Below are 23649 nucleotides of genomic sequence, written 5' to 3'. Positions count from 1 at the left end.
GCTGAGCAGTGGAGTCAGGAAGAACTGAGCTGCAATTTGGCCTCAGACCCTAATGTGACTCTGGGTGAGTCATTAACCTCTGTCTTCCCTTTTAATCCGCATCTGTAAAATGGGACTAATGACAGTGTCTGCCTCTCAGGGTTACTGTGAGAATGAATTGAGATAGTTGTGAAGCACTTAATACATAGACTAAACGCTATGGAAATGTTGGTTGTGGCCACAAATAGTACTGTTAGACTGAATCAGCCCATTGAAAAACAGCTGGCCTTGCCCATCCTTGGCCCATGCCTCGTCCCTGCACCTGTCCCTGCAGAGGAGCCTAGTTGTGCTTGGTGGGTACGGGCCTTCCATCTGGAAGTGGCTTTCCTGGCTCTGCTCATGGCACATTCTGTCCTTTCCTGCAGTCTCTATCCATCACACTTATTATGCCTTTTAGCACAGGTAGTTTGTGAGCCCTTCCCACTCAGTGGCCTTCTACTTTGTTTTGCCATTGGTATTTTTGTGTATATGCATCTTTTATTTTTGTTAATGATTAGCATCAAATTGGCAGATTCTCATTTTATAAATGGAAAACTGAGGCTGAGGTGAAGTGGAATTATTTTAAAACCGGGTCCATTGATAATGGGGACCACCTTCCTCCTTTTATTACGGGGGGTGGGGGAGAGGGGAGATCACCCATCTCTCCATTATGGTTGGGTGGGTGGGCTCCATGAGCTGATATGGTCTAGAGACATGAGTCTGAGCACATCGCTCTTCTGCACTTTGCTATGCTTGTAGTTCATTGGGACCCTTTGGGTTGGGTAGGAAAGGCTCAAGGTCTCACCCATCCACCCAGAGGTTTTGGAGCAAGCTAACGGTAAGGAGTCCATCAATATCACTTGGATAAATCATTCTTAGTTCATGGTCATCTCTTAATCCTGGAAAGACCATGGTCATAAGAATTGAAGACTGACCTTTGCAGGATCCTCTGTCATTGGCAGAAGAGAGAGTGTGCCTTTACTTTCTAGTTTGTTTAAATGAAAGCAAACATTGCCCTTATTTCTTTATTTCTTTTTTTTTTTTAGGTTTTTTCTTTTTTTGCAATGCAAATGGGGTTAAGTGGCTTGCCCAAGACAACACAGCTAGGTCATTATTAAGTGTACGAGGCTGGATTTGAACTCAGGTACTCCTGACTCCAGGGCTGGTGCTCTATCCACTGCACCACCTAGCCACCCTGTGCCCTTATTTGTTTAGCAAGTGCAAACTTAGGCAAATTCCTGAACTGCCTACCTCTTTATTTCTTTGTGGGAAGAAATCAATGGAGATATTTTAAAGATCATACTAAATTTCCCACTTTAACACACACAATATATATACATATATATTATACATACATATACATATACATATACATATACATATACATATACATATACATATACATATATATATATATATATATATATATATATATATATATATATATATGTAGTAAGAGAGCCAGGACCTGACAGAGGGGAAGTAGTAGAAAAAGAATCAGCCCAGTGGAATAAGCTACACGACTTTTCTGTTTCCAAAGGGGAAGCATCTTCATGGTTGGTTTAGATGTTTGAAGAAGACTTTTCATTTAGTAGGAATGAGCTCCATGATGATCTTAGGAACCTTTAAAAAACCCATTTTAACTAGGGAGCCAACATTCCAAGACACAGGGGAAAGAGAGATGTCTTCATGAGGTAGTGCCATGGTCCCTTGGGAATGAAGGTTCCTGTGGCTTTCTCCATTTTAAAATAATGAGAATATAATTTTGACAGGAGTATCAGTTGACAACAGACTCTTCCCATCTTCTACCTCAAAGGTTTTCCTGCTTAGGGGGTTTGTGAAAGGCTTTTGGCTGCTGGGGAAAACCTCAGCTTGTCTGGGCCTTCCTCTCCTCCTTCCTGTCTTCAGAACTTTGGTGTCTATATTCTTTCAGATTCTTTCTGATCCTTTGGTCTATGTATGGAAGCTTTGGTCAGTTGAAGGGACACCTTTGTACAGGTAGTTTGTTGGCAAGTCCGGCTTAGAATTGCTAAGTGTAGCCTCAGCCACAAGGAAAAATCTGGGACTGTCATGGATCCTGATCTCAGCCAATTAAGAAGAATTTATTCACAGTCGTTTGTCAGGTAAAAGTGAAGCAATCCCTGCACCTGGGGACTTTCCATTCAGGCAAGGGAGACCTGCCCATCTCTCCATCTCTGTTGATCTCTGTCACACTTAGAATCCAGGGTAGCTAGTGGAAGGAGGGCCCTGTGGCCTGTGGTGAAGGGAGATAGAGAAGAGCTATATCTTGAAGGACTTCTGGAGTTGAGTTCTTCTTCCAAGATGCTGAGGTGAGGAGGAAGATGAGCATGCCAGGGTTGGACACAGCTGGCAGGCAAGAGACTGAGAAATGGCCTGATCTCCATAGGCAGTACTTGGGGAATCACCTGCAGAGCACCTTGGTTCTTGGGTTCTACTTGCAGATAATAGACAGCCAAGAGGAATTGCCCATGGCAGAAGTTCATCATCAGTAATCTGAGAAACTCAAATTTCCCTGTTTTGCAATGCAAGTGGCCCAGGTAACATGTCCATTTGTATGTAAAGCTTCTCCTTACAGACATGTCCTGGATAGAGATGTGACATGAATGACAGAACATATAATGAGGAAGATTGGTTACTAGTCAGACTGGGGTGGCAGTGCCCTTCTTGAGAGAGATTTTCAGTATAGCAAGGCCAGGGTGTGTTAAAAATAAAAAAAATAATGTGGTAGAATGCTGTTGACTCCAAACTCACAGAGCTCTGTGAGATTTGGGCTGAGACATAGGCCTACAAATACTGGATAAAAGCCTTTTGTGATCTGAACAGGTTTTGGTTTTTTGAGTGCTTGGGGCAAGAAATGGAAGTAAGTATCTACAGAGAGTTAGTTATCCAGTCATTGGAATGGTAATCAGATTGGTGAAAAATAGTCCATTAAGAGGAAGGCTCTTGGCAAAATTGGGTGATGATGTGGAGCTTTAAAAAAGCACCTTTGTATCCACTCTTATGTTTTGGCATTGCCTCTTGTTTCCCAGTGATGTTCCTCTCCCTTTTCCCTTCCAGAAACCCATCCCTAATAATGAAGGATGGATAAGAGGGAGGAAACAAAAAACAAATAAGCTCAACAGAACCAACCCCCTCATGAAGGCCTTGGTATCATTGCCATGGTTCATGATTCCCTAGCACTGTAGGGCAGCCAAGGGAGGGAGGTGCCTTTTCATGCCTCCTCTTGGGGGCCAAGTCCTTATAATTGGGCAGGATCCAGTTCCCACTGATTGCTCTTCTCTACACTTAGCTGTTATAATCAGTGCAGATGCTGTTTCCCTGGGTTTTTGTTCTAATATGAAGAGTACAGAGATTGGGCAGACACCCAAAGGGCTGCAGAGGGAAGTAATAAGCAGGGCCCTCCTTGATCATCTCTGGTTCTGTGGGCTTTCAAAGGATTTTACAGGCCTTTGAACCAAAAGAAGAAATTGTCCATTTTCTTAGTGATAATGATAAAGTTGAAACAAATCCATTGTGTGACAAAAATTCCCTCCCAAACTTTGAGTATTTGGGTTAATATTTTTTAAAAGCTGAGCCCTAGAAATCACTGTGAGGTACCTCAGTTCATACGTCAATCCAGAAGAGTAAGTCAAGCCAGCAAGCATTTATTAAGGGCCAGTTGCAAAGGGAAGAAGGGAATGGGTACAGTACCTGGGTTGGAGAACCTTGAAGGATAGAAATACCAGGAACTGTCCATCTCCTTAGCCCACACAGAAGATGAAGAAATGAAATAAGTAGGGCATCTCAGAAAACCAAGGACAAAGTCCAGACTCCTCCAAAGCAGTGGAAGCTAGAAAGTGAGTCTGTTGCCAGAACAGATGAGGGGCTTCTATTTTCCTTTGAACCTGAAGTCTGATGCTGGACAAGGAAAATGGGAGCAACAGAGAGTCACATTTGAAGGATTTCACTCTTTCCTAACCGTAGCTTTGTTACTCTGATGGGAGTGGATTGTCTCAGTGACTTCACTGGCAAAATAAGATATTTAGCTCAAGTCCTTTCTGTGGGTCCTGCTGAGATCCACTGCCTGAGGAATTACACATGCTCATGTGGGTTTGATCCCAGTGGAAAAAAGGAACAGATGTATAGACTTTATCTTTGCTTCAGTGGTGAGTATGGGATAAAGAGAACATGCGCTTTGAGGTTCTTGAAGGCATTTTAGTTTTCTGTTACTTGGAAGGCAAAAATCCACCTCTACAGTATTCTGTGATTCCCGTCAATCTCAGATGAAAGCATGGAATGGGAGCAAATCATTATGGCAGCAAAAATTCAGGTTCTTGAAAATGGATGGGAAGTGATGAATAATCCAATAAAGTCATTGATGATAGTGACTCATAGCTAGAAGGAACCTTGGAAGGGGCAGCTTCTTGGGTCAAGCAGGTATGACTCACCTCTCTGCATCTGGTCTATGCCGTCATAAGGCAGCCAGGTGCCACAGTGGTTAGATCACTGGGCCTGGAGTCAGGAAGACCTAGCTCAAATCTGACCTTAGATACAACTTACTAGCTGTGTGACCCTGGGCAAGTCACTTTAACCTCTATCAGTTTCCTTAACTGTAAAATGAGGTTAAGAACAGAACCCATCTCACAGAGATTGTCTTTGTAAAATGAGTTATGGCAGATAGTAGGCACAATAGACCTGCCAGCTGCTCTTAGTTAAGGACTTTTTTCTCTGAAGGTAGTGATTTACTTGTTTCCTTGTTATCTTCCTGTTCCATTTTTTTCTCATCCTGAAGAAAACTACTTTGTCACAGTCTAATTCTGTTTTCCCTCTCTCTCCATCTTCTGTGAAAATGTAAAATATTTTATTTCAATTTATTGTTTTATTCAATTTATCATTATTTCAATGCAGTAGAATCTGACTGCTACATTGTCCTCTAGATTAGGGGACATCCTGCCAGGATGGCAGAGTAGCAGAAACACTGTGTTGGCAACAGAGAATGCAGGTTCCAACTCTGGAAAGCAGCTTGTCAGTTTTTTTTAAGGTTTTTGTAAGGCAAACGGGGTTAAGTGGCTTGCCCGAGGTCATACAGCTAGGTAATTATTAAGGGTCTGAGGCTGGATTTGAACTCAGGTACTCCTGACTCCAGGGCTGGTGCTTTATTCACTATGCCACCTAGCTGCCCTTGTCAGTCTTAATATAATTAAAATGTCAGCTGATTTGTTTTTACCTATATGACCTTGGGGAAATTACTTGACTTTTTTTAGGCCTTTGTTTCCTCAAAAGTAAAATGAGATGGTTGGATTTGACGATCTTTAAGTTCATGTCCAGATCTAAAACCTATGAACTCTGAAAGGTGTGACTGTTAATATTGAGGAATATCGACAGTCTTCCTTGATTCAGACATAAAAAAAGATTCTACTGAACCTAGAGACAAGATGATCCTATCTTCCTGTCAGCTCTGGGTCAGAGTTGGGCTGACAGGAAAGGAAGGAAGAAGACATGGCATCAGAATCTATACCTATTGGCTTTTATGTTTCTTTACAAAGTTTCCAACTTGTCATCAACTTACAATCACATTGTATAAACTAAACTTTATTTGATAGTTCTTTGGAATGCAGTATATTTTTCTCTTAAAACAAAGCTTATAAAAAATAGCTATTTTAGCAGACTAGACTGTTAAATTGTATTTAATTCTTGATTCAGTACTGGACATAGTTACTATCAAGTAATAAAAAATGATACTGTTGCTTTGCCAATAATGAAAACTGAAAAGCAAATGCAGAAATGGGCTTTCTCGAATCTTGATCCCTTTATAGTGGTGTGTTCAGAGAGTCATTCAAGAAATCATTTGTTGGGCGCATTCTCTCTATACAAGATTCAGAGCTAGGGGCTGATGCCCAGGGAAGTCTGTTCTCTCCCAAGGGAGATGATATGTCCCGATTTAGTTCTCTACAGAAGAAACAGAAAATGGCCTAGAAAGAGCCAGAGAGACTTAATAAGTTTCAGAATACTTAGCCAGACTTTGAGGGCTTTTGAAGTGGCTTTTTGGTTGTGCGTTCTCTTCATGTCAGCACTTCCTCATGAGTGTGCTTGTGTTTGTCAGATGAAATCAGGGTCGATTTGGACTCATATAAGAATGAAGAAGAGGGAGCAACAGTGCCCATAGCTGGAGAGAAGGGGAGGGAGGGAGAGAGGGGGGGGGAGAGAGAGAGAGAGAGAGAGAGAGAGAGAGAGAGAGAGAAGGGGGGGGGGAGCGAGGGAGGGGAGGGGAGAAAGTGTATGTGTGTGTGGAATCTGAAGATGGTGGTGTGGTGGTGCTCAGTTGACCTTTTGTACGAATGGGAATGTTCATGATCCGCTGACCAGGACAACTTTAGGCTAAAGCTGAACACTGTTGCAAAGCTATGTAAGTGCTTTTGGAACTTCTGTAATTTGTAGTTTATTTTCAGAGTGATATATTAAGGTGGAATTTTAGTTTTAAATAGTTCTTTAAAAAGTCATTTAAAGTATCCCTTTTGTGAAGTAATTGATGCTCAGGCAAGAAAAATTGAGTACAAATCCCACCTCCCATTCACTTGCTACTATGTTTTTGGGTAAGTCACATGATTTCTCTGGTCCTCATTTTCCTTATCTGCAAAAATAAAGGGAGTTGTGCTAGTTCATCTCTAAAATTTCTCCCAAATCTTTGCATCTGTGATTCTACATATGACCTCTGAGAACTTTGTTGGTTTTTTCCTCTAATACTTTAAAAAAAGATATATTTATTTGGAAAATCTCTTTGCTCCCAATTTCTCCCACCACCAATGAAAAACTCCCAAGTTCTTGTAATAAATAGTCAGATAAAACAAATTTATACATCCAGACATCCAAAAACATATGTCCTCTTCTTCATCTTGAGTCTTATTTTTCAGGAAATTGCTTCATCCTTGTGGAGATATGGTTGGTCATTGTGTTGATCAGAGTTCTCAAGTCTTTCAGAGTTGTTTTTCTTGGCAATTTCAATTATTCTCCTGTTTCTGCTTATTTCACTCTCCATTAATTTATGCAAATCTTCCCAGGTTTCACAGAAAAAGTCAAAACACATAAATGGCTACCATGTGTCCGTGCTTTGACCTTTGGTATTTCTTATAGCATTATCATACTCTTTTACATTCATGTATCATAATCCATTCAGGCATTTCTCAATTGATTGGTACTCCTTTTGTTTCTCATTCTTTATTAAAACAAAAAGAGTTATTCTAAATATCTTGGTTCACTTCTTTTCTCTTTCATCTCTGAGTTTAGGCCCAATAGTGGATTCACCAGGTCAAAAGCTATCTATAGTATAATGTTTTCCGGGTGTGGCTCCAAATCACTCCCTGGAAGGACTGGACCATCATCAGGGTTCATTCTGCTTGTTATCTGCAACCCCTTCAACTCATCATTTTCCTTTTTCTGTCAGCATTGCACAGCTGATGGGTGTGATGTTTACTGTATTTCCCCATGTATAAGATGTTCCCATGTGTAAGATGTGCCTTAATTTTGGGGCCTGAAATTTGAAAAAATTTACATAAAGTTGTTGAACTCAGATTTTATCATAAAATTTGTACAACTCCTCATCACTGTCAAAACTCCCATCTCTGAGCTTGTCCTCAACTGTGCTGGTTGATGAATCACTGTCTTAGGAGGGGCTCTGACTGTTCTACCTGTGCTCTGGTCTGTGGTCAACCACAAGCACTCCCTGGGCAAGTCTGGTGTGTGTATCCATTTCATGAACCTGAACACCAATTGTGTCCTCCTTTGAAGTCAGTTTTTAAACTGCAGTTTGTTCACCATACACACTCATTCAACAAACATTTATTAAAGGTCTGCCTCCTATGGCCAGAGCACTGTGGCTGCCAGTACGAAATTAATGATGCAAAATTTAGATAAAACAAGAACCTGTTCTCTTGGAACTCACAGCTCAATATCCCCAAAATGTTGTATGAGATGTGGGACTTTAATTCTCCTTCAGTCCTTTAAGTGACTGCCAGTTTTATTTGGGGGAGGTGGGTTCTCCTTTGATCAGAGTAGCTTACTGGTTCCTCCTTGCCTGAGACCAGTTTTTAAATTTCCATTGTAAAAAAAAAAGATAAGTCTTTTTTTTTTTTGGATGAGTCTTTTCAGTGAGACTGGTTCTTGGATAAAGTCATACATCTTTCATTAGCCTTCCCTGCTTAGAGATTAAGTGCTGATGGCTGAGACCCAAAGCTCATCTCCACGTCCCAAGACAGTATTTAAGGAAGATTCAAGTGGAAGACTGATTTTATTTTGAACGATACTTCTTTTCACGTCCATCAACTTCGTATTTTGACCCAAACCTTTCACTCTTTATAAGAGCATTAATTGATTTATATTCTTTTGGAGATCTAGGAATCAAGACATGATTTATCAACTCTATACCTTAGAGATGTGGGAAGGAAAAAAGGAGACTCCCCATTGAAAAGGACCAGCGAGTTGCCCAATCCTTTTCTTCCTTTCACAAACTTGCAGTTCTATCTCAATCAATTGTATTACTTTCCCCCAAAATTCCTGTATCTCTATGTATCTGCTCAGGTCATCTTTCAAGTCACCTTTGGACGTCTGGGTTACATCCTTCCTTGTGAGTGTATTACCTTATATCTATCTATTGATGTGTGAACCTGGTGAGTTCGCTACCAGAAAGTAGACTTTTTTGAGGGCAGGAATTTAGGTCTTTGTATCACCAGCATTTGCACCTCAGTAAATATTTTTGAATTGAATGGACTGAATTGAACTTAATCAGATGTGATCTGTTCCACCTTGTTCCATTTTGGAGGAGTCAGTTACCTAGGCAGCTGAATGCAACACATCAGGTTATCTCCACCTCCTGAATTATTTTTCAAACTTGTGTCTTGTAGAATTACGGTGCAACCCAGGCCAGTTTGCTTGTCGCAGTGGTGCCATCCATTGTATCCCCCTCTCTTGGCAATGTGACGGCAGAGGGACCTGTGAAGATGGGAGTGACGAAGTTGGCTGTCCAGGTGAGTGAGGAAAACGCCAGACAAGCCTTCTTATTGGGCCTATCCAATGCCCTATATGGCCTGTTTGTGTGGTTATTTTGTACTTTGTATTTCAGATTTCATAATAGTCTTAGGTACTATCTAACCAACAATGTTTATGGTGAATGTACTTTTAACCAAGTAACATTAACAATTTATTTACTGTGTTCTTTTCTGACTCAGAATATACTGTGGAGGTTAGTGACCTTTTTTTTTTCAATTGTTATTTTGTTTTCAACCAATAAAAAACTGCCTTTTTAAAATTTTCAATGCAACTTTGTTTTACAAACATTAGCGGAGTGAACTTGTTATTAACAACTATTAACTCTTACCCCAGTGCCACCTCCTTTGCTTCTATTTGGGGAAAAAAGAAAAACAAACATTTTACAAACATATAGTGCTAGGTGACTCTGGATAGAAGAACACTGGTCTTGGAGTCAGGAGGATGGGAGTTTTAATCTAGTTCCAAACACTTTGCTTTGCATCCATGACCCTCTCCAGTTGTCCTGATTCCTATCTGGTCACTGAACCAGATGGCTTTGGGGAGAAAGTGAGGCTGGGGACTTAGCACAGCACCCCCTCACTCAAATCCAATTGATGTGCTTGTCATGGCATCCCCTCCCTGATGTCATGGTCTTCTTTGAAAATGAAGGACAAACATTATTATTATTATTATTATTATTATTATTATTATTATTATTAAAAATAAATTTCTACATTGACCATGTCCAAAAAAAATCTTTGTCTCCTTCTGCACTCTTAAATTGTTCATTCACCAGCAGTGAGCAGCCTGTGTCCTCATTAGTTCTTGAGAATTGGTGTTGACCATTCATTAATTACACTGATCAGAATGCCTCATTCTGTCCAAACTGTTCATTTTGCTTTGTATCAGTTCAGACTAGTCTTCTTAGATTTCTCTGAAACCATTATTCCTTTTTTTTTTTTTTAGGTTTTTGCAAGGCAAATGGGGTTAAGTGGCTTGCCCAAGGCCACACAGCTAGGTAATTATTAAGTGTCTGAGACTGGATTTGAACCCAGGTACTCCTGACTCCAGGGCTGGTGCTTTATCCACTGCACCACCTAACCGCCCCATTATTCCTTTCTCACAGGAGTGTTCCATCCCATTTGTATATCATAATTTGTTCCTCCTTTCCCTTTATGGGCATCTCCTTAGATCCCCATTCTTTGCCATCTCAAAAATTGCTGCTATAAATATTTTTGTATATCCTTAGAATTTGTTTTGCCTAGGAATAATTCTTCTCTTAACCCTGTTGTTCACTTCTTTCAATCATGTATGATTTAGGGTTTTCTTGGCAAAAATATAGAAATGGTTCTAGAGATGTGGACATTGAGGTAGACATGATGAAATGACTTGCCCAGGGTCACAGAGCCAGTTAAGTGTCTTAGGCAGAACTCTTCCGGACTTGAGGCCTAATTGCCCCTTTGTTAATCTGCTCTCCCTTTAATTTCAGCTTCTCCCTTGGCTCCTATTTTTCTTTTGAATGAAATACATTTTTGTACTGTACTTTGTATGTGTGTGTGTTTTCTCCCCTCCTTTGGTCAATTTGGAGGAAAATTAGTCAAACCCCTCTCCATGTGAGACAATTTTTTCCCCTCTTCTCTCTCTCTCTCTCTCTCTGTCTCTCTCTCTCTCTTTCTCTCTCTGTCTCTCTCTGTCTCTCTCTGTCTCTCCTCTCCTCCCAGCCTCCAGTATATTCCTTTTCTCTTTCTCTTCATTCTTTTTTTTAAGCTCGTCAAGGTAGTGAAATTTTCATTCCTGACTCTTCCAGGCATTGTCTTTAGCCTGGATGAAAAATTGTAGAATATTTAAAAAGCCTCAGGTTGTTATGTGCCTCTGTCCCCTGATATTAAGCCATCATAGGAAGTGCCATTGCTTAAGACTGATGAAAGAGATAAATGGAACAGGAAAACAAGAAGGCAGCTTATGGTTTTGCCTTTGTTCTGGGTTACATCACTGAGCTGATAGTTTCCCATAAGGACCCTCCCAGATCTTGGCTCATCATGTGAACACTCAGACTTTTCCAGGAAGCAGAACAGAGGTGAGCTTTGCAGACAGGCCCAGTTGTGACCCAGCCATATAGGCCATGGTACAGAAACCCATCAAGCTCAGGACTGGCCACAAGTTGATAAATAGTTTTCATCATGGCAACTCATCAAAATAGTCTGTTAAACCTAGATCCAACAGGCATCTAGCAAGCATATACTGAACATCTCCAGGATGCTGAGTATTCTTGAGAACATTTTTCCTTTTTTGTAAAATGAGATATGGGAACAGTTTCAAAGAATCACTGAAGCTCTAAGATCTGATCCTTCCTTTTCTTCTTTCTGAGAAGGTCTGCTCTGAGGTCACTTGAGATCTTGGAGCAAAGAGGCCACTAAAACAATGGTCAGATTCCATTTTATTTTGAGGTCTTTGGATGATCTGGGTGGATGGATTTTTGTAAGTTAATTAAAATTTTTTTTCTATTATTTTAAACATTCTTTTCTTTTTAAATTTTGAGTTTAAAATTCTCTCCCTCCTTCCTACTCCTTCCCTACCCTCTGAGAAGACAAACAATAAGGTATTAATTATAGATGTAAAATCATGCAAAATATTTACTATATTGGGAAAAAAGACAAGAAAAATAAAGTCAACTTGAACTCAGTTCATCGGTTCTTTCTTTGGATATGATTAGCATTTTTCTTCAGATCTGTCTTAAATCATTTTACTTACTGATCAGATTACCAAGTCTTTCACAGTTGATCATCATTACAATGTTGTTATTGTACACAATGGTCTCCTGGTTCTTCTCACTTCACTTTGTATCAGTTCATATAAATCTTGCCATGTTTCTTCTGAAATACTCCCTTTGTCATTCCTTATAGCAAAATGTATTCTATCACAATCATAGACCACAACTTGTTTAACCATTTCCCAATTGATAGGCATCCCCTCAATTTCCAATTCTTTGCCTCCACAAAAAAAAACCAGCTATAAATATTTTTGTACAAATAGGAGCTTTTTCTTTGCTCTCTTTAGGATACAGATCTAGTAGTAGTGGTATTATTGGATTAAAAGGTAGGCACAATTTTTTGGTCCTTTAGATCTAGTTCCAAATTGTTCTCCAGAATGGTTGGGCCAGTTCACTACTCTGTTAACAGTTCATTAATATCCCTATTTTTTCCCTTCACTCTCCAGCATTTTTCATTTCTGATAGATGTGAGGTGGTAGCTCAAAGCTGTTTTAATTTGCTTTTTTTTTTAAATTTAGTTTTTTCAAGGCAATGGGGTTAAGTGGCTTGCCCAAGGCCACACAGCTAGGTAATTCTTAAGTGTCTGAGGCTGAATTTGAACTCAGGTACTCCTGATTTCAGGGTCGGTGCTGTATTCACTGTGCCACCTAGCCACCCAATTTGCTTTTTTTCTAATCAATAGTGATTTAGAGAATTTTTTTCATAAGCATATAGATAGCTTTGATTTTTCCTTCTGAAATCTGCCTGTCTATATTCACTTATCAACTGGAGAATTAATTTTTTTAAAATAAATTTGGCTTGGATCTATATTCAGTATGTATGTGAGAAGTAAGTCTTTCTTCAGAGAAACTTGATGTCAAAATTTTTGATGTAACTTCCTTATCTGTGGTAACTTTCAGTCAGATACCAGATGCTACTGTGATGCTCCTGCTACAGATAATTCTGGCTTCTAAACCTGGACTGGATGGCTAATTTATGCAGTTGTTCTTTAGCCTTTTTCACTGGACTTCCAGACATTCAGTTTTAGCTGCCCTTCTCCTGGAGACTTTAAGGAATGGCCTTTGATGGGCTACTTTTTTCTTTGTGAAACCTTTCTTGATTCCCTTTGCCCATCCCTTCCCTACACCTCCTCTCCCCTATCCCACATTTGGGGCCTCTCCTTGGCTTTGCCATTTTTGGTCTTGTGTTAGTAATTCCTGCCCATGTTTTTAATTTCTTTCTACCCATGAGAGCAGAAGCTGCTGTCACATTTCATTGTTGTCTTATCACCAACCACAGAGCCATGCCCATTATAGGGCTTAAATGTTTGCTGAATTAAATTAAATTGAATTGGTAATGTGATCCTATTTTGTGGATCAGTGACCTGTGGTGCCAATAAAATACATTTAGTTTCCTGAAATACAGTTTACATGTTAGTAGCATCTGAACCCAGCAGGATGTGACTCCCTCGAGATCCAGATGGCCAGACCACCCTCTGTTTAATTGCCCTCACCAACATTCTCTGAAGGGGAACAGGAGAAGGCTGATTTTCATCAATTCTTGGAAAGCTCTTTTGAGCACTGGAGCAAGCTTCAGAAGAGATAGAAATTTGACTCTTAGTTTTCATTTTCCAGGTGATTTTTTTGGTTCATTTTTAGAACTTGCAACTTTTGTGCCCTGGTATTAAGGAAAACTGAAGGAAACTGGCTAAGGCCTAATGAGGCTTTTGTAACAATGAGTTAGATGGCATGAAATATGAGAGGAAACACTGGGGGAGAAGAGGGGATGCTCTTTGTGGGGGACTTGTTGGTGTCCATAGTGTCCCAGATCCCAAGATCTGGAGGAGACCTTGCACTTAGCATCTCAATCAAACCTCTCATTTCACTGAGGGAGAAACTGAGGCTCCTTGGACAATCCTGATTAAATGCCCTTAGTCATTTTCTGAAAATGAAATATTTTCTCCCCAGTATACTTGGCCAGCACATACGAATGTGCACCCCACCCCTACTGTAGCCCAGCCCCCTGTGGGCAGCCCCCTTCTATCCTGAAGGTTCACAGGGGCCTATGAAGAGGCCACTGTCTAGAGAAAAGAGCTCCTCTACTTAGCTTGGGCCACTTCATTCACACTTGTAGAATTGAAGCAGAAAATAGCCAGTTAGACTTTTTCCTGTCTTTTTTTCCCCTCTATAAATCAATGGTTTACCTAGCATTCAACGAGTGCTTTCACTTAGCATTGTGCTAAGCCCTGGGAATACCCACACAAGCAGAAAGATGGTTCCTGCTTGGAGCTTGCAATCTAATGGGGATGAGGAGGAGGAAGGAAGAAGGTATTTGCACAGGGGAATGGTAGAGAAAGTCTAGAGAGTCTGAAATGTAGCCCAGATAGAAGTGGAGATTTTTGTTTTGTGAACTTGAAAGGCATGGGAATGGGGGAGGCTAGACCTGTTGCATTTTATGAACTGATTCTTGGCCAGCCCTGGCTGGGGCCATAGAGCTCTGGAGCAAATAGCAGCCCCTGATTGAGGAACCAAGTGTACCAATTTAGCTACCTAGAGGCCAGGGCAACTTTTCCTAGTCTGTCTTTCTTCTTCTTTCTCAAGTTTTTTTTTTTTTAAACATTTGTCCTCCTAGTTCTACTTCCTTTTTCTTCCCTTGCCTTTTCTTTTCTCAGCTTCTATTTTTCTTACTCCTAGACAAACCTCTCCATAGGATTGTTTTAAAGAGTCTTGTAAACTTTTAAAAAATATATACATTTTTCTCAATTTTATATAAAAATAGTTTTAACATTCCTTTTTAATGTTAACATTTAACTTCCTTTTTGAATTTCAAATTCTTTCTCCTTCCTCTACCCCTCATTGAGAAGGCAAACAATTTGATATAGATGATACATGTGCATTCAGGCAAAATGTATTTCCATAGTGATCCAGACTAAAAAAACCCCACATAAAGATAAAGTTATAAAAAAGTATGTTTTACTCTGCATTCAGACTCTTTAAGTTCTTTCTCTGGAAGTTCATAGCATTTTTTAAAATCATAAGTCCTTTGTAATTGTCTTGATCATTGCATTGAGGTATGAGAATACCTGAGTCATTTATAGTTGATCATTGTTACCATGTACAGTGTTCTCCTGGTTCTGCTCACTTCACTTTGCATCAGTTTATTAAAGTTTCCAGGGGTTTTTCTAAAACCATCCCATTTGTCATTTCTTATATATTATAATTGTATCAAACCATAATCACGTACCATGATTTTTAGCCATTCCCCAGTTGATGAGCATTCCCTCATTTCCAGTTCTTTACCACCTCTGTAAACTTTAAAATGCTTTTATTCTGTTCCCTCTGTATGTGTGGGTTTTAATAAATTCTATTTTCCCTTAAGTTCTCTTTCCATTATTTTATTAAAGGATTTTTCCATTTTTCCAAATATTGACAACAATTTCTTTTTTTAGCAATATTTTCTTCTTGATGAACCTTCTCATTTGGCCCATGGAATATCACAGAGAGTATAGATATCTGCAAGGGTCATGGATTGGAAAAAACACTGGGAAATTCTGAGCAAAGTGATGAAGTAGTGAGGGAATCATAGGAATTAGATCCCTAAACTCTGAGTTCAGAGGGCATCTAGCCCAATGCTGAACATGTGTCGTTCCAAACCCTTCTCTCCATTTTGGACCCATGCTGACCTACTCTACACTTTCCTGGGTCCCAGTGTATTCATTGTGAAAGAGTTAATGAGATGGCCCAGTCAAGCTGCATTGGAAAAATAATTTTAAACCTTTAGCCCCTGAGGTACTGCGTCATTGCTCTGGGAAGAAAATTCTCCTCTCCTTGTGTGTGTGAACCACGAGAGACTGCAGTTGTAAATACAATCTTTGTAATTAAGTTCCTTGAGAGTTGACTTTGATTATTCCTGTCTTCTATAAGAGGAAACTGAAGAATCTTGCTACCCTTTTTATAATCACAACCGGAACATTCATATTTATGTGCTTCTTGAGGTGTCCTCATCCCTCTTTTATTTTCCTAGACCATCCTGTGGGAGTGAGGAGGTACTGATGCTGCCTCCTCCCTCTTTCCCTCCCCAATGAACACCTCTCCTATAGAGACACCTCTGAGATCATTGAATTCAATCCTTCATTGCCTCTTTTACCTCCTTCCTGTAGAGTCTGGCCCACAAGTGACTGATCTGCCTCTGGCTTTGAGCAACAGTTACTTATTTTATAGAAGAGGAAACTGAGGCTAAGAGAGGTCAGGTGAACTTGTGCAGGGTCCCATACCTAAAAAGTAGCAGAGCCTGGATTCACACCCTCAACTCTTAACTTCAAGGCCAATGCCCTTTCATTTGCATCTCACTGTGCAGGCAGAATAGCCTGGATGTTGGTTGCCCAATGTTATTCTCCTGATGCATGGCTCCTCTCCTGCAAGGATCTGACCATCCCCAACCTGAGATTTCTCCTACAGCACCCCCTTTTTTTTAGGTTTGTGCAAGGCAATGGGGTTAAGTGACTTGCCCAAGGCCCCACAACTAGGTAGTTATTAAGTGTCTGAGGCCAGATTTGAACTCAAGTCCTCCTGACTTCAGGGCCGGTGCTCTATCCACTGTACCACCTAGCTGCCCCTCCTACAGCACTCAACCCTCCTTCCTACATTTGAAATCTTGTTCTACTGCAGGTTCTGCCCCATTGCCCAAGACCTTCCTGAAGGCTTTCCTTGATGCCTTGTAGTAGAGTTGTCCATCCCTTTCTTTGGTCTCATAAGGCATGTTGTATTATCTTGGGTATGTGCTTCTAATCTCTTCTGTTTGCCATAGAGCAGAGATTGTTTGCCTGTGGAAGCATTGATTTGAGCTATTGGAAAGAACATGGTTTGTTGGCTGAGAAGGGTTCTTCTAGAGGTGGGAGGAGCTCTTTATTATTTCTTGGATATTTCATTGGTTCCACAATATACCTCAGTGCAATCTCTTTCCTCTTGTCTCCTGTGATTCTTGTATCTGGTCTTTTTTAAAAAAAATGTTTAATTTAAAAAATCAGTTGTTTCCTAATATATGCATTAGCTGATAAAAATAATTTGCAAAACTGACTGGTGAAGCCATTAATATTAATGATACTAAATTCTACTCTACCTTTCCAGGCTAGAAATAGGATGTGTAGTTTTGGAGGGAGGGCATGACAGGAATAGGGGACAGGCTGTGCAAAGATAGAATGATGGGAAGTGGCCTCTGTGTGAGGTGTAACATGTAGGCCTGTTGAGCTAGAATATGGTGTGATGAAGGAGGGGAGTACTAAGTCTCAGAAGATAGTCTGGAGCCATATTGGGAAGGGTTAATAGTGGGTATCAAAGAGACAAGAATGGATTTGGACCCCAGGTGTAGTGGGTGCCCTCAAGAGTCAGCCCTGTGCTTTATAAAGGAAGGTATCTTTGGGAGCTACGTGGAAGATGGATGGGAGAGGGAGAGACTGGAGGCAGGGAGACTGGTTAGGAGGCCTACTCTAGTAGTCCAGAGGAGGGTAGGAAGGCCTAATCTCCAAGTTTTCACTTGTAAAACATGTATCTTCACAGGTGACTTTATGGTACAAAGTTACTTGACAAAAAAGTTGTTTAATTGTCCAATAAGCACTTATTTATTAAGCTCTAGGCACCAGGGAGTCACACCTGAAGCCTAATTCTGCCTCTGCTTCCCTCCAACTCTACTCCCTCCCAAAGCAGTGAACCTTCTTCTAGAGGGATACAACACATATTAGGCAGTGGTGGTCCTCATGACTGCCTTCAGAACCCCCAAATGAAGCCACAGGGCAGTAGGAGGTCTTACCCTGGGTAGGCCCTAGAGTCTTTCTTGGAAGCCCATTGTGGCCCCAATGCCCAACACTTGGCAGGCTGACAGGCATTTAATTAATTCTTGTTGCTTTTGATTGATAGTGACTTATGCTACTACCTAATAAAAATGGTGAATGAATTTATATCTTATTGAACTCTTAATTTCTATCTTTTGTCATTCTGAAGCACTTTAGTTGAACTTCAAAGTGGATAAATCATTTTGTGGTTCTTAACATTTTATTTTACTTCTAGATGTGCCTGGGGACCAACGTTCTTATCATGGAAAGGAGACCATGGATTCACGACCCAGTCGTGGAAGAGGAGATACAACCCGCTTCCATATGGTTAATGTGGCCCAGCCTGTCCGCTTTAGCAGTAAGTTGTAGACTTGTGACAGTCCTTGTTTATGAGGTGGAAAGGTCTGTGGACACCTTCCTGCTGGATCAGACATCAGTGGCTTTGACTAGTTTTAAATGATAATTTTATCATAGATGTCACATTCCTATGGGTAAGACTATGCAAAATTCTAATAATGTTCTGGTGGGGATTGAGGTTTTTTTTAAATTTTCTTTGTAATGTGAAGAAACAGCCTAATCTAGGAGATAGAGCATAGACTTTGGAGTCAGGAAGTCCTGGATTTTCAGCCCTCTGATATTTCTCCTGGCATGTGATTCCTGGCAAGTTATTTAACTTACTCTCGGTCCTCCAGGCAGCTCCTTTGTGGTTATGAATATGGCAAATAATATAAATACAAGCATTTCCCTGTACAAAGGAGAGCAAAATTACCTATGAAGCCATGAATCCCAGGCCACACTCTTGAGATTGCGATTTTTCCGAACACTTGCTGACTTCCACTGTTAAGTGGCAGTTTCTTCACCAGAACTTCCCTGCACCAGGGAAATCCCAGTTCTGGATCAGTGGTCATCTAGAAAAGGAAATGGCAGTCACTGAGAGCCAGCCAGGCTCATGGCCTTGTTTCACAGGCTACCTATACCTAGACCAAGACATCAGGGAAAGAGAGTAGACATAGTTTATCTATATCACCAAACATTTGACAACTTCTTACTCTTCTTACAAATGAGGTGAAATGTAACCTAATGGTGAATTCAGAACTGGCTGAACAGTTCATTCTAAGAGGAGTCATTAGGCTCTATATCAGTTGGCATAGCAGAGGGCCCTGTTTTATACTATGATGATTTGGAAATAGATATAATATACTTTTCAAATTTACAGATGACACAAGTCTGGTAGGAAGAGGCAGAAGGTGATAGGTCAGGAACCAAAATGATTTTGACAACCTAGAATGTGAGGCCTTCAAAAAAATTTTTTTATTAAAATTTGGAGTGCATCTGTGATGTTATTAGGATGGAAGACAGTAATTATAAGTCACAGATGGGTTTAATCTGCACTAGTGGGCCAAATCTAATAAGATGAAATTGAGTTGAAATAAATGTGGTTTCCAAAAATCAATGTGATGAGATTAGGAAGAGTGGGGCATGATTAAGTAGTTCATTTTAAAGAGGTGAGGGAAGTTTTGTGAACTCTCAGCATGATGGACACCAACATTGAGTCATGGCTAGTGAGACCACAAAGTACATCCAGAAGGTCCTGCACAAGATGGATGGTAGGACATTTCTCCTGGGGTCTGGTCAGAACCCACTGTAGCTCCTGGGGCAACATATGAGGGACGTGATGAACTAGGGGTGAGCTGAAGAGATGCAGAGCATCCAAGGTGAGGAAAGAAGGGCCTCACTCAGTGTATGAGGTGAGGATAGGAGATCTTGAGCATGGGAAGGAGCAGGCTTAGAGGGAACATGATGACTTCCTTCAAACATTGGGGGGCTGTTTTGTGAGAGAGCCATTGGAAATATTCTGCCATGGGTTCCAGAAGGTCTCAAGAAAGACTTCCCAGAGGAAGCACATTTATTTTAAATTAATAATGGTGAAATTTGACACATATTAACATTGCATTATTGTATTTGATCCAACAACTTTGAATATGCTGGGACTGTTATTCTTGTTTTATAAATATAGAAACTGAGGCCCTGAGCAGTCACCTATTGTCACGTATACCAGGAAAAATAGACAAGAGGCAGCTTTAGACTGATATCAGAGGATGCCTTCTCTCAATGGGAATGGGCACCTCAGGAGGTCATGTGGAGAGGACTCTTGGTTAACTAGGGGTTGACCTTGATGACTTTTAATATCCCTTCTAAACCTAAGATTTAGTTCTTTTGGACTCAGGTCTTCATATGTGAACTCTCATTTTTTATTTGCACAGGTTTTCTTGGGGGGGCTGGCAGGAATGCAGTGGTTTGACTCAGGTTGGGTAGCAGAGCAGAATTCCTGAGTCCTGAACCTGGGTCCCAGTGGCATAACCACTTTGGTCTTTCTTGTGGATCTTTGATCTCTACTCTCCAGGATGCCTCAGCAGTTTATGTTGGGCCCAGAGGATTTAGAGTCATGAGGAGTCTGGAGATGGCATGGTATGGTCTTTGACCCTGGTACTTTACAGATTGAGACCCTGAACTCGTCCCTGAAAGAAATGACTTGCTCGGGGTCACCTGGTCAGTGTCTGGGCTTGTGGCTTGTGGGATTCAAACACAGGCCACCTCGTTCCAAGCAAGCTTGTTTCTCCATGGCCCTGCTTGATTATCATATGCTGGGATTTGTGGGTGATTTTTCTAAATTCCTACTAACTGTATTCCTTTACACATCTTCTATTTCTCCCTCGCAATGTTCCCTATTGCATTTCTTTTGCAAAGTCAGGTTGGGAGAAGGAAACAGAGGGAGCCCACACTTACCTTGTGGCTATGACTTGTGATATTATGCTGGTTTGTTGTCCTCTAAGCCTTTGGGAGAGGGTGTGGTCAAATATGGAGCTCATAGTGCTTCCAAGCCACAGGTCAGGAAATCCTGAATTCTGGGAGTCTCTTCCATTCTGGCTTGCACAGAAGTGCAGTTTTGGGGTCTTCCAGCTAATCTGGCATGGGTCATTGTTATGTGAAACCAAAGGAAGACTAATTAAAAGAACCTTGAACTTGGAGTCCCCAGCCTTGTGCTATGGGTACATCTCTACGACCTAAGGCCAAAGCTCTCCGCCTCATTGCTTCCATTGTAAAATGAAGCCTTTTACCCCATAGAAGTAAAATGAGGGAACATTGGGGGAAAAAACTCCTAGGCCCATAAGTTTATCCTCTTAGTTCAAATATTAGCTGAATTTGTTTTAAATGAAGTGTTAAGTGGAGTTTGGGATTTAGGAATTTAGGATTGATGGCAGGTGTTTAATGAATGCTTGTGAAATAGGGATGCCATAAAAGCCTGGAGCAGGAAGGATTTTTTCTCCCAACATCAATTGCCTGCATTTTTAAAATAATGAATCACAAAATTGGAGAATGGGAATTAAAAAAAAAAGACTTTTATTGCCATCTTTTGTGATTATGTCACAAAATTTCCCATCTGTCTGTCTACTTTCCCTCCTGGAGAGCTGTTCTCTTTGACTAAAAGAATTTTTTTTAAAAAGGAAGGAAAAAACTCCCCAAATCAACTAACAGATGGCATCAATCTGGTATTGAGTGCGGCAGGGAGAACTCCTTTTTCAGGGCTCTTGTTAGGGGCCATGCTTGTACTTGATAATGTCAATGGGCTTTTTACCAGCTTCTGCTTGTTCTTGAGGGAAGTCTTGCAGGCACTATGTTCACAGTTGGCTCAGTAGTATAACAGTTTATAGGGAAAAGACAAATTTGGCCCAGGATGTCAATTTGTGGGACTCACCTTTCCTGGCAGGTCACAGTCCCCAAGGCCCTAGGTTAGAGCTGTGACCTCCACAGTTGTAGTTCTGGTGGGCATGAAGGGCTTGTATGGTTTTAACACCTCCCTGGCAACAGGGGCTGCACACACCAGGGTGGGGGCTCTGGGTGTTGGCTTAGGGGCAAGTGCTGCCCACCAGTTGTCAGATGGTGGTTCTTGAGTCAAGACATGTGTTCTTGATTCCCAGCATGCCCCTGTGTGGTAAAACTGAATCGACCTTTCTCTCTCTGGCCACTCAAGGTGAACTTCCAGAGAACACTTGGCATGTTTCTCTTCTTCCTGATTGAGAACAGGGTCCCTTGCTCTCCCCCCTTCCCCCACCCCCCATGCCTTAGGAGAGTCTTCATGGATGACTGTGTTCACTCCTCTGGTGTTGATCATAGGATTTAGACTTGGGATGGATCTTACAGCTCATCCAGCCCAAACCCCTTGGTTTCTAGAGAAAGAAACTGGTACCCAGAGAGGTCCCAAAGTGTAGAGCAGGGCCTATCATTAATTCATCCTCCACCCCTCCCCTTCCCAATATGTTAGAATGTATTCTGCTTGAGTCCTGGTCTGTGTGTGTGCTTTTGAGGGTATGTTTGAGAGTATGTGTATGTGCGTGTATGTGTGAACACAAAAGTGTCAGTGAGTGTGTATGTATATGTGTCACCCAGTATGCTCTCAGGTAAATGGAGCAAAGGCTTCCTGGACCAGGAGAATGTAGCTTTCTGTTTCTTTCATGTCCCGGTCCTAATTGGGGGGGGCTATTTCCCTTCTGTCCTTCATGTTTCCTAGGAAAGTGCCCGACGGGATGGCATCATTACGAGGGCACAGCCAGCTGTTACAAGGTCTATCTAAATGGGGAGAATTACTGGGATGCAGTACAGACCTGCCAGCGGGTGAACGGTTCCTTAGTCGTCTTCACAACCAATGAGGAGCTCCGCTTTGTCCTGTCCCAAGAGTGGGACCTACAGGAGAGGACTTTTGGCTGGAAGGACCAACGCAAGTGAGTCACAGAGCTGCACAGGCTGATGAAGGAGGGAACCAGCAATGATGGGAGGTGTGCGCCAGGAACCTTCCATGTTTCTATCACAGCAGCTCTTGCATCACTGTGCCTCAGTCCCCACCTGTTCCCTGTACCCCCTTTCAAGGGGGCTGTCCAGCCTGGACCCTCAATCCACCTGCTCAGGGAGGCCTAGCCCACTTTAGGGAAGTGCCAGATGCTGGGAAGTGTTTCTTTCTCTCCCCCCCCCCCCCCCGGTCCCCTGCAACTAAAGCATCATATTCTGTCCTCTTGAATCAAGAGCTCCCTCGAGGCAGGCCTTCTGAGACCTGGGGACAGCAATCAGACTCCTCCTAAAGCAGGGGTTCTCATCTGATTAAGGTGCCCTCACTAATAGGAAGATGTTCTCATTGGCTGAGAAATTTAGCAGGAGCTGAGGGTGAAGGCTGACCCTAGATGCTGAGGGAGCAGATCAGGGACCTGCATAATAGCTAGAGGCATAAAGCCTTTCTGAACCTTAAAATGAGATGATGCTAAATCCTGAGGACTTTTCAGCTCTGACTTCTGGCTTAAGTCCTTGTCTACCTCTGAGCTTCTGGAATAGTTTGAGGCTCTAAGGTTCTTACCTGGCAGACCCATCAGTAGTGATTAGCACTTGGCAGTCCCAGAGCAGAGGGTCTCTTACTTTAAGGCTTATGCATTCGGTTTATTTTTTTTTTAATTATACTGTAAGGGGCAGCTAGGTGGTACAGTGGACAGAGCACTAGCCCTGGAGTCAGGAGGACCTGAGTTCAAATTCGGCCTTAGACACTTAATAATTATCTAGCTGTATGACTTTGGGCATGTCACTTAAGCCTTGCAAAAAGTAAAAAAAATTAAAACTAGTAAAATAAAATTGATTCCCTTTGTTAATCCTCTGGTTTTGATTTTCTACATGTAGAGTGCTATCCTGAGAAAGTAGGGTGGTGGGTGGGTGGGTGGGGTCCTTGCTCTTCCTAGATTAGAGAGACAGCTGTGATTTTTCTCATATCAGATTGCTGCTGGAAGGATCTGTGTTCTTCCTCAGATTGCTCCCCAAGGGACTCAGGATGGTGAAAGCCTTTTGGACTAGGACTTAGTGTTAAGATGCTGAAGACTTAGTTTTCTTCAGAGATGTGGGGGATTGGGGAAAGAGACATGGCAGACTGTCCCCTCTTTATGGTTCTTTGGCTTGTATGAAGAAGAATGACGAATGTCTCAGGGGATTTATCACCAAG

The 23649-nt window shown here is 41.4% G+C and overlaps 1 protein-coding gene across 7 annotated transcripts in view; it reads left to right on the top strand.

The window, feature by feature from the left end:
- DGCR2 (DiGeorge syndrome critical region gene 2) overlaps positions 1-23649 on the top strand; it is a 94697-nt gene that overhangs the window by 35951 nt on the left and 35097 nt on the right. For 5 of the 7 annotated variants that reach the window (XM_074206436.1, XM_074206435.1, XM_074206434.1 and 2 more), the window contains 3 exons: positions 8916-9038; positions 17851-17975; positions 22179-22396. In XM_074206436.1, coding sequence (XP_074062537.1) covers positions 8916-9038; positions 17851-17975; positions 22179-22396 — 466 coding nt within the window. The remainder of the gene's footprint in view (positions 1-8915; positions 9039-17850; positions 17976-22178; positions 22397-23649) is intronic. The other 2 variants (XM_074206438.1, XM_074206441.1) reach the window with 1 other exon arrangement.

The sequence above is a fragment of the Macrotis lagotis genome, chromosome X (assembly GCF_037893015.1).
Source record: "Macrotis lagotis isolate mMagLag1 chromosome X, bilby.v1.9.chrom.fasta, whole genome shotgun sequence".
In the NCBI taxonomy this organism is placed as follows: domain Eukaryota; kingdom Metazoa; phylum Chordata; class Mammalia; order Peramelemorphia; family Peramelidae; genus Macrotis; species Macrotis lagotis.
Note: the sequence above shows the minus strand (reverse complement) of the source record. Positions and strands in the feature narration are given on the sequence as shown.